The sequence below is a fragment of the Artemia sp. Qi Xiang Cuo genome, chromosome 16 (assembly GCF_049724085.1).
Source record: "Artemia sp. Qi Xiang Cuo chromosome 16, ASM4972408v1, whole genome shotgun sequence".
Classification (NCBI taxonomy): domain Eukaryota; kingdom Metazoa; phylum Arthropoda; class Branchiopoda; order Anostraca; family Artemiidae; genus Artemia; species Artemia sp. Qi Xiang Cuo.
This window is the reverse complement of record NC_142809.1, coordinates 3,151,577-3,166,049: the sequence shown is the minus strand read 5'-3', so window position 1 is coordinate 3,166,049 and position 14,473 is coordinate 3,151,577. Positions and strand designations below refer to the sequence as shown.

The 14,473-nt window shown below is 35.7% G+C and overlaps 1 protein-coding gene across 1 annotated transcript in view; it reads right to left on the bottom strand.

The window, feature by feature from the left end:
- The window catches only part of LOC148942483 (galactosylgalactosylxylosylprotein 3-beta-glucuronosyltransferase S-like), a 30,063-nt gene extending 20,336 nt beyond the window's left edge, over nucleotides 1–9,727 (bottom strand). The window contains exon 1 of the mRNA XM_089102723.1: nucleotides 9,614–9,727. Within this exon, the coding sequence (XP_088958849.1) occupies nucleotides 9,614–9,694 (81 nt within the window). The 5' untranslated portion in view covers nucleotides 9,695–9,727. The remainder of the gene's footprint in view (nucleotides 1–9,613) is intronic.
- Nucleotides 9,728–14,473: the final 4,746 nt, after the last annotated feature.

The following is a 14,473-nucleotide window of genomic DNA, read 5'->3' as shown; positions in this document are numbered from 1 at the left end:
AAAGGTTTAATCCTTGTATGGTATACCAGACAAATACATTAAAGTGATTAGTACTATGTACGAGAATAACACTGCTGTGGTTAAGGTGGTAAATGAGGTTAGCAGCTGGTTTTGTATTAAATCAGGGGTTATGCAGGGTTGTGTTTTATCCACCTTTATATGGATTATTTTGATGGAATTTGTCTTAAGGAGCACAGGAAATGCAATGGGAGACCACGAAATAAAATGGGGAGGAAAAACTCTCCTGGACTTAGATTATGCTGATGATTTAAGCATCCTAGATGAAAGTTCGAGTAAAATGAATGAACCTTTTCAAAGTTTTGCGAGTTCAGGGTGCTAGAATAGGCTAAAGGCTAAAACGATTGATCAGGTGGTCAGCTGTACTTACCTTAGTAGTATTATTAGTAGAGACGGTGGGAGCAGTGAAGATGTTAAAAGTAGAATAGCCAAGGCTCAGGGTGTTTTTTCACAGTTAAAAAAGTTTGGAAGACTAGGAAGATAAGTCTGCAACCAAGATTAGAATATTGGAAGACACAGTGATGACAGTGGTCAAATAAGACTCTGAAGCATGGGCGCTCCAAAAATCAGATGAAGATTTTCTAGATGTTTTCCAGATAAATTGCCTACGGATTGTTCTGGGTACCCAGCTGACTGACTGTATTTCAAACAGTTGGCTGTACAAAAAATTTGGTTCAATCCCGCTTTCTAGGGCTATAATGATAGGAAGGTTGAGGAGGCTTGGGCACGTTCTGCGGATGAAGGGTGACAGATTTCCAAAGATCGTCCTTTTTTGCCAACCATCTTGGGCTAAACGGAAAGCAGGTCATCCTTGTCTGGGGTGGGAGGATGTCATAAAGAGAGATTTCAAGGAAATGGGAACTTCCTGAGAGGGTGTAAAAATGGAGGCTTTGAATAGATTGGGATGGAGGAGGAGCATGCGTTGCTGTGTTGGACTCAGGCGGATTGGTGCGGCGGTGAGTTATTAGTAGTAGTAGGTTGAAATAGTTAAGATTGGCTGAAAATTAGGACTGGGCTAGCCAGGATTGGCTGACTACAATTTTGGAAAACTTTGATTTTCAACATTTAAAATTAGGCAAAAATTACCCCTACAGCCTAGCCTAATTAAATACAATTATTCTACTGCAAAAGACTTGTCTTCAATTAATTCTCTCGATGGTTGAGTCAGTGACTAACAAACTTTGTTCTAACAAAAGATCCCGGGTTTAAGGTTGGACAACATTTTCCAAGATTAGACTCAAGCTGTAGATGTGTGTCCAAGATTAGGCTCCAACAATGACTATCAGTTCACTTAAAATATTCAGCATTTTATATGGATAAAATATTGAAGCTAAGCATGTTCTCATTTAAAAAATAAGACAAATTCAATGATAAAGTAATTAAATTTTTAGGTGGTATAAATAGAGATTTAATGGTTAAAGTGATGATTACTACTACTAATACTACTAACAACTCATCAAAGCACCAAGCCACTTGAGGCCAACAGAGCTAGGCACACTCCTTCTCCATCCCAATATCTTCTAAGTCTTCCTCTTTACACCCTCCCAAGAAGTTCCCAGTTCCATTAAATCTTTTTTTACGACATCCAGACACAACTCTCCAGCATTTTTATTTGGGGGGGGGGGGGCAAGAGGGGTACATAAACATATAGTCAAGGAGCATAAAATAGTTTTTTTTCTCCCCCTTTTTAGGGTATAACTGCCCCCCTCCTCCCCCCCCCCAAATGATGCCCCTGATGACATCCTCTCACCTCAACCATGGACAACCTACTTTCTGTTTAGCCCTAGACAATTGGCTGAAAAGGACAATCTGTCACCCTTCATCCACAGATCGTGCTCTAGCCATCTCAACCTTTCTCTCATTATAGCCCTAGAAAGCAGGGTTGAAACACACTTTTTGTACAGCCTACTATTTGAAATACAGTCCGTCAGCCAGGTACCTAGAACAATCCATAGACAATTTCTCTGGAAAACATCTAACAAATCTTCATCCACTTTTTGGAGCACTCCTGCTTCAGAACTATATTTGACAATTGTCATCAATATAGCTGCCAATATCTAATCTTGGTTTGCAGACTCATCTTCCTATTCTTCAAAACTTTTTTTTCAACTTTGAAAACTGTAAAACTGTTTATTCAGACCATAAAACTGTTTAATCAGACAATATTCCTGTTATTAGTAGAGTTCCACAGGGCACAATTCTGAGGCACACATTGTTCTGAATGTATATTAATGACTATACAACTCACCTGAAAAATACATTAAAACTATATACCGATAATTGCAAGCTCCAAGGACATGCCAGAATTAACCCTGATTGTTCAATAATGCACGATTAGATAAACTATCTAGATGGTCATCTGATTGGGGTTTGCAGTTCAACATGTCAAAATGCAAAGTCCTGTATCTTGGACATGACAACTGTAGATGACCTTACCATCTTGGAGATGACCTACTTGAGGCCGTAAGTGAGGAGGAGGACCTGGGTCTTATTGTTGATGACAAATTCAAGTTCCACAACCCCACACAAGCTCAAGTTGCTAAAGAAAACCAAGACCTAGGGCTCAGAAAACGAAAGTTTACTACTAGGAAGCCATGTGTGGTCAACAAGCTGTACAAAGCTATTGCACTTCCACATCTGGAATTTGGAATGACCCTGGCATCTCCCCAGTATAAAATGGACATTAAAGCACTCAAGAGTGTCCAAAGATGAGCAACCAAGCTCATATCAGCTTTGCAAGACAAGCCATACGAGAAGCGACTTGTGTCCCTCAAACTCCCCAACCTAGACTATTGAAGGAAGAGAGGAGATGCAATCACTACTTCCAAACTGATTGAAAACGACCTCTCAAGTCAAGTTTTCTCCTCATCCCATGTAATTATAACAAGAGGCCATACAAAGAAGCTGCAAGTCCCCTATTGCCATCAACATGAGTGCAAGCACTTCTTCTCTGTATGTGCTGTCCCTCACTGGAACAGCCTCTCTGAAGCCAACATCCAGTCCCAAACCATAGATGTTCTCAAGAAAGGTGTTGATCATGACTGAGTCAATACAGAGTGCAGGCTAACCTGGGACACCAAACCATAAACAAGTCACACCACCAGCAATATGTTCTACAGGAGGCTCATCAACACCTTATCTTGCTGGACATGCAATTTAAGGTAAAAAAAACCACTGAGCCTTGTCTATTCTACCTTTAACATCTTCACTGCTCCTGCTGTCTTTACTAATAATACTACCAAGCTAAGTGAAGCTGTCCACCTGATCAATTTTTTGTTACCAATGTCAGCTTTTCATCTTCACTTATTCTTAGCCTTATTGACTTAGCCTTCTTACCATTAATTTTAGCTGTCTGACTACTAGGTATATTACCCTAACTGATCTTAGTTCCTTTACAATCATACTGATTAACAAAAAAAACTTTCTGAAAAAGAAGCTTTTCAAAGAAAATGAAATAGTCATATTAAACTTAACACTAGCAGAAATAAATTCCTACATTGTTCTGCATGTATATTAACAACTGTACAACTCACTTGAAAAGCCCATTCACACTGTATGCTGATGATTGCAAGCTCCTAGGACAGGTCCAAATTTGCCCTGATCACTCAATGATGCAAGAGGATTTAGATGAACTATCTAGATTGTCATCTGAGTGGGTTTGCAGTTCAACATGTCAAAATACGAAGTCCTTCATCTTGGACATGATAACCCTAGATGACCCTGGAGTTTATCATATAATTTAGCTAGCATGAAAGTGAATACATCACTTGATGCCTTTTTTTATGCTCCTGGATTTCCTGAGAAAATGCTTGATGCATTTCCTGGGTAAAATCACATTTTGAGCCCTTAAAGGAACTAAAAGGTGCTCAAAACAGCCCACATTAATCAGAAGTCTAGAAATATATTTTATTAAAAAAAAAACTGTCTAGCAAGAAGAAATTTCCATTTGTAGCTAACTCAGGAATGATTATTATTTTCATTAGTCTTAATAGTAAAATGTTTTTTTGAAAACATAATTTGCAGGAATTTTTTAGAAGACCCTGAAAACTCTCAAAAATGACATCCCAGTAAAACTGATGTCCTTCTCAGGGGGTTTTAGAGTCTTTAAGAAATTCCTGCAAATTTCTTTTTAAAATAACATTTTATTACTAAGCAGTGGTGTAATTTTGTCAAAAAAATGGGGGAGAGGGCAAAGTACAAGCCAATTTTTCCAAGTCAAGGAAAGTGACAGGGAAAAATGAGCCATATAGTACCATATAAGCAAAGGTATACCAAAGAAAACTGATCTATTTCTGTGGATGCTTGAATTATGAAGGTCTATCTTAGTTTTGAGAAGATTTTTGAAGATGCTAAATTTCAGCTGGGGTGGCAGGGCAAACTGGGGTTTGAGAGGGCCCCATAGCAAACAACACCCCTGCTGTTAGGACTAATGAAAACAATAATTAGCATTCCTCAATTAGCTACATATGGAATTTTTTTTCCACTTGACAGTTTTTTAAACATATTTTTAAACTTTTGGTTACTATGGGTGATCCCTTTTGCCCCTTTAAGGGCTTGAAATGTAATTTCCCCCAGAAGCAATTACTGGATCATGAAAGAGCATAAAAAGACATCAAGTGATGTATTCACTTTCATCCTAGCTAAATTATGCAGAAAACTTTAAGTTTACCAGCTACTTTCCCCTTCCCATAACTGTAGAAGTTTAAAGCCTATTATGGCATTTGTGTTTTACTGAAAACTATATGAATCTTGAACATTGTGCTTTTGTTTTTCAAAACAATTATGAAAATTAAAATAACAAATCACAATGATAATCAAGATGACTGGCAAGAACTAAACAGCACAAACTGAATATTTAATATAATAATAATAATAATTTATTTACCCACCATCTACAAAAGATTAAAGTGGGGCAAGGAAAAATAAAAGGAACAAACTAAACATACCAATAAAAAGAAACACTTAAGTTATTATTGGAGGAAAACATTGTTTATAGAGTATCACTTTTATCACAAACTTCTCAACAACTCTTTGAATGGACCCATAATCCCAAATTTTTGATGTGGAAATTTGGTGCCACTTAGGAGTAAACAATAGAAACTCTGCATACCTAAAATAGCACTTAGCCTATTATTTTATCTATATCACTCTTGGCAAGTAGATTAGACACACAGGCTAGGTAAATAACATAAGGTTGGCACACTGAACAACAAATGCCTGGTAATCATCTTTTATAGTTCCCATGTAGCCCATATAGAAGCTAAGTAGAACTTAGCTAGATTAATCCTAATGAAATATTAAATAAAAAAAACAAGTTTTTTTAACTGAAAGTAAGGAACAATGTTAAAACTTAAAACGAACAGAAATTATTCTATATATGAGAGGGACTGTCCCCTCCTCAATACCTTGCTCTTTATGCTAAAGTTTTTTATTGTTTTAAAAAATAAAGTTGTGTGACAGTTTCAAACTTTAGCATAAAGAGTGAGGTATTGAGGAGGGGAAAGCCCCTTTTATATATGGAACAATTTCTGTTTTTTTTAAGTTTTAACGTCATTCCTTACTTTCAGTTAAAAAAACTTGTTTTTTTTTAATTTAATTTTTGAATGTTTTTGAATTGATGCAGGTTTTAATTTTGGATCACGGTACATAAATAATTAAAACCAAATTTGCATATTAATTTTACTTTTGTTTGGTTAAATGGCTTTCTTGAAACTTGTATAATTTTATTTACAAACGTTTTTATTAGTAATAAATATACATAACTTACAAATTAACTTACGTAACAAACTTCTATATTCATATATTTTTAATACATATATTAGGGGGTTTGTCTACTAGTCAATACCTTGCTCTTTAAGCTAAAGTTTGAATTTTGTTCCAATTCTTTAAAAATGACCCCTTAATCACAAAGGCCGTTATTTAGAATAAATAGCTCTTATGAAAGTACTAAAAAATCTTTGGCTTAAAGAGCAAGGTACTGACTACGGGGTGAACCCAATCATACATGTAATATTTTCTGTTTGTTTTAAGTTTTGATGTTACTCCTTATTTTCAGTTGGAAAACTTTTTTTTTTTTTATTTAATTTCTGATCTTTTTTTTAAATAATGCTGGGAAATCCAGCACCCCCTTCATGGCAATGTCCCTTGCCCCATGAAAACTTCTTTCATGGGAAGATGAACCCAACCCACCCACCCCTCTACTACCAGAAAAAATCCCCCCTGAAAACATATGTATACTTCCTAATAACCAATACTATATGTTAACATTGGGCAAAGTTCATAACTTTCAGCCCTCCCCCCAGGGACTTTGGGGGATTAAGTCATCCTAAAGGATATATTTATCATATTTTCAACCATGCTGAACAAAATGGCTATCTCAAAATTTTTATCAGGTGACTTTGGGAAAAAAATGAGTGTAGGAGGGGGCCTAGTTGCCCCCCATTTTTTTTGGTCACTTAAAAAGGGCACTAGAACTTTTAATTTCCAATCCAATGAGTCCTCTCACAATATTCTAGGACCACTGGGTCGATACAATCACCCCTGGGAAAAAAAAAACATGCATCAGTGATCTTTCTTCTGGCAAAAAATGCAAAATTCCACATTTTTGTAGATAGGAGCTTGAAACCTCTAAAGTAGGGTTCTCTGATAAGCTAAATATGATGGTGTGATTTTCATCAAGGTTCTACAACTTTTAGGGGGTCTTTCCCCCTTTTTTTGAAAATCAGCCAAATTTTCTCAGGTGCATAACTTTTGATGGGTAGGATTAAACTTGATGAAAGTTATATATTTGAAATCAGCATTCAAATCTGATTCTTTTGATGCATCTATTGGTATCAAAAACCCATTTTCTAGAGTTTTGGTTACCATTGAGCTGGGTTGCTCCTTACTTACAGTTTGTTACCACAAACTGTTTGATACCTAAGTATGATAAAAAGATAATACTTTAAAAACAAATTTGGGCCATTTTGCACATTAGGGGGGGGGGGGGGTAAATTATAGCAGTTTTGCATGCAAAATGTTTTATCTACAATTATTCAGCATATAATGAATTAATAATTGTTTTATAAGTTGACCCTGTCCAAAAACTTTACCCTTATCCTCCCTAATGTACCCTACCCACTTATATTCTATAAGTTTCTTCTGTAGTTTTTGTAATTTTGTTAATAAAGTATTATATTTTCATCATATTTTGTGATATTTCATTAGGAATGAACATCAGAGAAAGAGGTTCTACTTAGCTTCTATATACATAGGTGCTATAACAGATAAGAACCATTGAAGCAAGCAAATCCCTGAAATTTGGAACAACAGTTCTGTAAGCATGTTTAAAGGTAATTTTATTTCTGAAGTAAATGAGAGGTAAGTTTAATCTCCCCCCCCCCCTGGCCCCCAAATTTGCAAAAATATACCCTGATTGGTATATATCGAGGTGGGGGCTAAAATTAATTACGACAAAAATGATTATTATATTTGTAAAGAGCATAAAAAAGGCATCATGTGGTATATTCACTTTACTTGTAACTCAATAATATGATTTGGTAAATATTTACCAAATGAAATATCTTTAGGGTTGCTTTAAGGCCTCAAGATACAATTTGCACCAAAAGCAATTACTGTAGCCTATTGTGAAAGAGCATAAAAAAAAGGCATCAAATGATGTTTTTACTTTCATCCTAGCTAAATTATAGGGCCACCTAGCAGGAGTGAATCTCTAGCATTTTTATTTGGGGGGGGAGGGGGCAAGAAGGGGTAAAATTTTTGTTGTCCATATTATTGACTTACAAATAAACTATACATACCACTCGTTGCCTTTTTTATGCTCTTTCTGAATATACTAATCATTTTTGTTGGTAATGAATTTTACCCCACCCCTATATATACCAATTCAGGGTATATATTTGCACATTAGGGGTGGGGGTACATTTTATTTCTGATGTAAATGAGGGGTCAATATCTACCAAATCATATTATTGATTTAGGACCATATTAAATATACAATTCGATGCCTTTTTCTGTGCTTATTACGAATATAATAAGAATTTCTATTTTATATGAATTTCAGCCCCCCTCCCTATATAGGCTATACCTAACCCAACCTACCCTAACCCTGAATTAGGATATATAGGGGGGGGGCTCAAATTAATTTCCAATAGAAATGCTTATTATATTTGTAATCAGTAAAAAAAAGGCATTGAATGGTGTATTCACTTTAGTCCTAACTCAATAATATGATTTGGGGTCAATATCTACCAAATCATATTATTGAGTTAGGAATAAAGTGAATACACCATTTGATGCCTTTTTTTATGCTTATTGCAAATATAATAAGCATTTCTATCGTAAATGAATTTCAGCCCCCCCCCTATATAGGCCAATTCCGGGTTAGGTTAGGTATAGCCAATATAGGGGGGGGGGGGCTGAAATTCATTTCTAATAGAAATACTTATTATATTTGTAATCAGCATAAAAAAAGGCATTGAATGGTGTATTCACTTTATTCCTAACTCAATAATATGGTTTGGTAGATATTGACCAAATGAGGTAAGTTTAAACTTCCCCCCACCCCCAATTTGCAAATATATACCCTGAATTGGTATATATAGGGGTGGGAGTAAAATTCATTTCTGACAAAAATGATTTAGGCTATTATATTTGGGAAGAGGATAAAAAATGAATTGAGTGGTATGTTCACTTTATTTGTAGGTCAGAAATGTGGACTGCTCCATATTTATCCCCAAATGGATGTTATATTTGGATTCAGGATGAAATTCTGATGGTAAATATACACCAAATCATATTATTGAGTTAGGAATAAAGTGAATACACCATTCAATGCCTTTTTTTATGCTGATTACAAATATAATGATCATTTCTATTTCATTTTTTGTTTCATTTTGTTTGTTTCTGGCAAATTTTGTTTCTGGTGTAAATGGGAGGTAAGTTTAAACATTACCCCCAACCCCCTCTAATGTAGAAATATATACCCTGAATTTGCATATATAGGGGGGGGGGCTGAAATTCATTTTTGATAGAAATGATTATTATATTTGTTATCAGCATAAAAAGGCATCAAAGGGTGAATTCACTTTATTCCTAACTCAATAATATGATTTGGTATATATTTACCATTCTGATTTTAAAGTCTGTTTCTTAGCTAGGCTATCACAATTACCAGTAAATGTAAAATCTTAAGCTACCAGAATTGTTTTAGGTCAATATATACCAAATCCTATTATTGAGTTAGGACTAAAGTGAATACACCATTCAATGCCTTTTTTTATGCTGATTACAAATATAATAAGCATTTCTATCGGAAATGCCTTTCAGCCCCCCCCCCCCCCCCCTATAGGCTATATGCCAATTCAGGGTTAGGTTAGGTAGGCTAGGCCTATAGCCTATATAGGGGGGGGGGGGGCTAGAATTCATTTCCGATAGAAATGCTTATTATATTCGTAATCAGCATAAAAAAAGGCATCAAATGGTGTATTCACTTTATTTGAAACTCAATAATATGATTTGGTATATATTGACCTTGTTTTATTATTATGTTTCTTTTTGAACAGGCCGTCCACTAAATATTACCAAACAGACTTACACTGGGCCCTTTCTGTTGCCTTGATATTAAGTTCGGTTTTTTGTGCTGATTTTTTTCGACAGTTTTTCCTTGTTCTCTCATTGTTTTTGTCGAGCAGGTGTTTATGCTTTCAAATTTTTCACAGAATTACCAAATACTTAACACTGTTAACATAGAAAAAAAAATAAAAGCATTTCGGTGCTTGAGTCATGTCATTTAAGAGCAATTTTTCGCTTTGTCAAAATCTTTCAAATGTCAGCTGAAAGGATTAAGGATGGAAGACACACTGACATTATTATTTATGGATGATTCTATCATTAATATTTTCTTTTAGTTCATTATACGTGGAAGAAAAATCTTTTTTCTCAAGTATTACGGAGTGTTATATTTGTCGCAAGCGCTTAAAAAAAGTGCATTTAGAATCAAATTGTCGGAATAATTCCACCATATTTATATTTTAATCTGTATTTTTTGGAAAAATGTTAAAAACATATATATTAAAAATCAAAACAAGGACTTTGACGGTAAAAAAAAATGAAAAAAATGTACAATTCAGATGGCGTTTCATTGTTTTTTTCTAGGTTCAGATACTTCAACCTAGACAAAATTCGGATAGCCTGTCAACAGAATCATGCATTCATTGATTTTAGAAATCGCACAATAAAAAACAATTAAAAAATATGTTCTTTTTTTAATGCTCTGCTAGAAATTTCCGAATATATATGTGCACAAAACCAGAGGGTATACTAAAAAAAGGACCAAACTCGCCAAAGAATCTCACAAACTATTTTACAATAGGTTGTATAGGTTGCATCAAGACGCTGGGTAACTGTAGGACACAGAAAAGTCAAGACAGATAGTCCAAGTAATTCAGAGGCAAATGTTTAAATGGCTGGGGCACGGGCAAATGGCAAGAGTATGCATGGACTCTCTTATTGGACTTCAATTAAAATTCATTCAATTCAAATTTCTTCAATTAAAATTCATCTATCACGGGGGTAGTGAACCCAAACGATTTTTGGGCTTTTTCGAAAATTCATCATAACTCTGTGAGCCGCATGTAAAATTGATTACCCCCACCCCCCTCTCCACACTGAAATTTAGATTCACTATAGATTTTAGTTGGAGTAAAAAATTCAAGCCCAATTTCTCATTTTACTTATAATACTTTGATATTACATAATTTGTTCTTGCATATAAAGATAAATAATATATTAAACACGCGATAATATACTGATACTAATGGGACTAAAGATAAAGACCACACAATTAACCAGGAAATTTCAGACTACGACATTTTATTTCTTCAAGAGCATCTTTCCCCTGCTCTCAGTGTCAATTCGCTGCGAAGGAGCAGTGCGCATTTTCTGTTCACTACAAACGCCCGGCCCACCGGAAGGTGACCCTCTGTTGATCTAGCTTGCATCTTAAAGTAACGTTTGTCGGGTCTTTCGCCTTCCCTCAATAAATCTAATGACAATTTTATTGCAATAAAAATCGGTGATTGTACGCTCATCAATGTTTACCTGTCATATTACCAAAAACGTATTGCTTCCCACACTCAATTTTCCAGCGCGTGCTTCTCTGTGAAGAATCTTGTCACAGACATAGAAAAACGTGGCTGCAAATGACTTTTTATCGGTAATTAATCAAAAAAACTTTTTGCAGAAAATAAGCTATTCCCAAAAATGTAAAAGAACTCCATTAAACCAAAAATGAACAAAAATAGAATTAAATAATCTACCAAGCATACAACTACCACAAATCTGTATTAATAAATAAATGAAACCCAAAACAAACAGAAATTAAAATAGGTTAAACTCAAAACGCGCAGAAATTAATCTGATTAGGGTTCTAAACCCTATGATTTCTAAAAGCCAGAATATAATTTATACTTTACTGAAAAAAATTCAAATGAATTTGCTGAAAAAAAGTGTATTGTCAGTTTAATATACATATGCTGATATTTATTCCTTAAAATCTTAATTAATTTACAATTTCTTAAAATTATAAAAGTGAAAACATTTAAAAGAATTTTTCAGTGAAGTACAAATTATATTCTGGCCTTTAGAAATCAAAGGGTTTAGAACCCTAATCAGATTAATTTCTGCTCGTTTTGAGGTTAACCTATTTTAATTTCTGTTTGTTTTGGGTTTCATTTATTTATTGATACTGATTTGTGGTAGTTGTATGCTTGGTAGATTATTTAATTCCTTTTTTGTTCATTTTTGTTTTAATGGAGTTCTTTACTTTTTTGAAAAACTTATTTTGTGCAAAATCTTTTTTTTTATTATTTTCTGTTCGTTTTACATCGACATAGTCTTTTTCAGGGAGAAATAGTGAGCCTCTTCTTATGTTTAACAACCATCCCTTCCATAAAAACCTTAAATACCCCCTGGACATAACTTACAATCCTTGCCCTTAATCTTTGGGGTTTGTTTAAACCCCCAAAGCCTTGTTCTATTATATTTAGACTATTTTGAATAGAATGACTATCTCAAAATTTCTATTAGACACATTTAGAGACAACATGACTTGTCTGTAGTGGGGGGGGAGGTAGCTGCCCTCTCTTCACTTTGACTCTTAAAAAGGGCACTAGAGTGTCTAATTACCAATCCAATGAGCCCCCTTTGAAGTATATATGACCTCATTTTCTATAAAAACCCTATATTTGCCCAGGGAACAACTTAAAACTCGTGCCCTAAGGGCTGGGGGGATTTAGTATCCTCAGGGACATAATTTCAAGACCTTTCTGACAGGCTTAACAAAATGGCTATATCGAAATTCTGATTAGAAGTGTTTGAGGAAATGATAGGCGCGGAGGGAGACATTTGCCCTCTGATCACCATTGACTAATAAAAAAGGCACTAGTCCTCTCAATTTCCAATCAAATGAGCCCTTTTTGAAGCTTCTACGACAAGCATTTCCATAAAAACCTTAAATGCCAAAAAGGCTCAGCTTACGATTATTGTCCTGAGGGCTATGGTGGGGGGGAGGTTGGCATCCTCAAAGACACAATTTCCAGACATTTCAACAACGTTGAACAAAATGGCTATCTGAAATGGATGTGTTTGGGAAAAACGGTGAGCGTGATAGGGGGGTTTGTTACCCTCCAATCACTTTCGACTATTAAAAAGGGCACCAGCCCTCTTAATTTCCAATTGAATGAGCCCCTTTTGAAGTTTCTACGACAACACTATCTATAAAAACCTCATATACCCCCCGGGCATAACTTACAACCTTTGCCCTGAGGGTTGTTGAGGGGGGGGAGGTGTTATCCTCAAAGACCTTTCAATTTCCAATCAAATGAGCCCTTTTTGAAGTTTCTACGACAAAACTTTCTATAAAAACCATATATACCCCCCGGGCATAACTTACAACCCTTGCCCTGAGGGGTGTGGAGGGGGGAGGGCGGTGTCATCCTCCAAGACCTAATTTTCAGAACTTTCAACTACGTTGAACAAAATGAATATCTCAAAATTTTGATTGTATGTGTTTGGGGAAAGGGTGGGCGTGAGAGGGGGGTTAGTTGTTCTTCAATAACCTTCAAATATTAAAAAGGGTTCTAGTTCTTTCAATTTCTAATCGAAAAGGCCCTTTCTGAAGTTTCAACAAAAACTTGTTCTATAAGAAATTCATATGCCCCCAGGGAGAAACTTAAACCCCTTGCCCTGAGGGCTGTCATCCTGAAAGACCTAATTTCCAGAACTTTCAAATACGTTGCAAAAAAGGCTATCTCAAAATTTTGATTGTACGTATTTGGGGAAATGGTTGGCGTGAGAGGGGGGTTAGTTACCCTCCAATTACTTTTGACTATTAAAATTGGCACTAGCCATTTCAATTTCCAATCGAGTAAGCCCTTTTTGAAGTTTCTACGACAACGCTTTCTATAAAAAAAAACCTTATATGCCCCCAGGGCATTACTTACAACCCTTGCCCTAGGGGATGTGGGCAGTTGTCATCCTCAAAGACATTATCTCTAGAAATTTCGACTAAATTGAGCAAAAGGGCTATCTAAAAATTTTGATTGAATGTGTATGGGGAAATGGTGGGGGTGAGAGGGGGGTCAGTTGCCCTCCAATCACTTTCTATTATTAAAAAGAGCACTAGCCCTTTGAATTTCCAATCGACAGAGCCCTTTTTGAAGTTTCTACGATAAAGCTTTCAATAAAAACCTTATATGCCCCCAGGGCATAACTTATAACCCTTGCCCTGAAGACTGTGGGGGGAGTTTCCTGCTCAAAGATATAATTTCCAAAACTTTCAACTACATTGAACAAAATGAATATCTCAAAATTTTGATTGGATGTGTCTGGCGAAATGGTGGACGTGGAAGGGGTGTAGGTTGCCTTCCAGTCACTTTCGACTATTAAAAACGGCACTAGCAATTTCAATTTCCAATCGAATGAGCCCATTTTGAAGTTTCTACGACAACACTTTCTATGAAAACCATATATGCCCCCAGGGCATAACTTGTAACCCTTGCCTCAGGGCTGTGTGTGTGTGGGGGGGGGGGTAATCATCCTAAAAGACCTAATATTCAGAATTTTCAACTACGTTGAACAAAATGGCTATCTTAAAGTTTTGATTGGGTGGATGGGTTTGGGGAAAAGGTGAGTGTGAAAGGGGGGTTAGTTGCCCTCCAATCACTTTCGACTATTAAAAGGGCACTAGCCCTTTGAACTTCCAATCGAATGAGCTCAGTTTTGATTGGGTGTGTTTGGGGAAATGGTGGGCGTAGAGGGGTGTTAGTTGCCTTCCAATCACTTTCTACTATTAAAAGGGCACAGGCCACTCCAATTTCCAATCGAATGAGCCCTTTTCGAATTTTCTACGACAACTCATTCAATACGAAGTACCCTGGTAAAAAAAAAAAAAAAA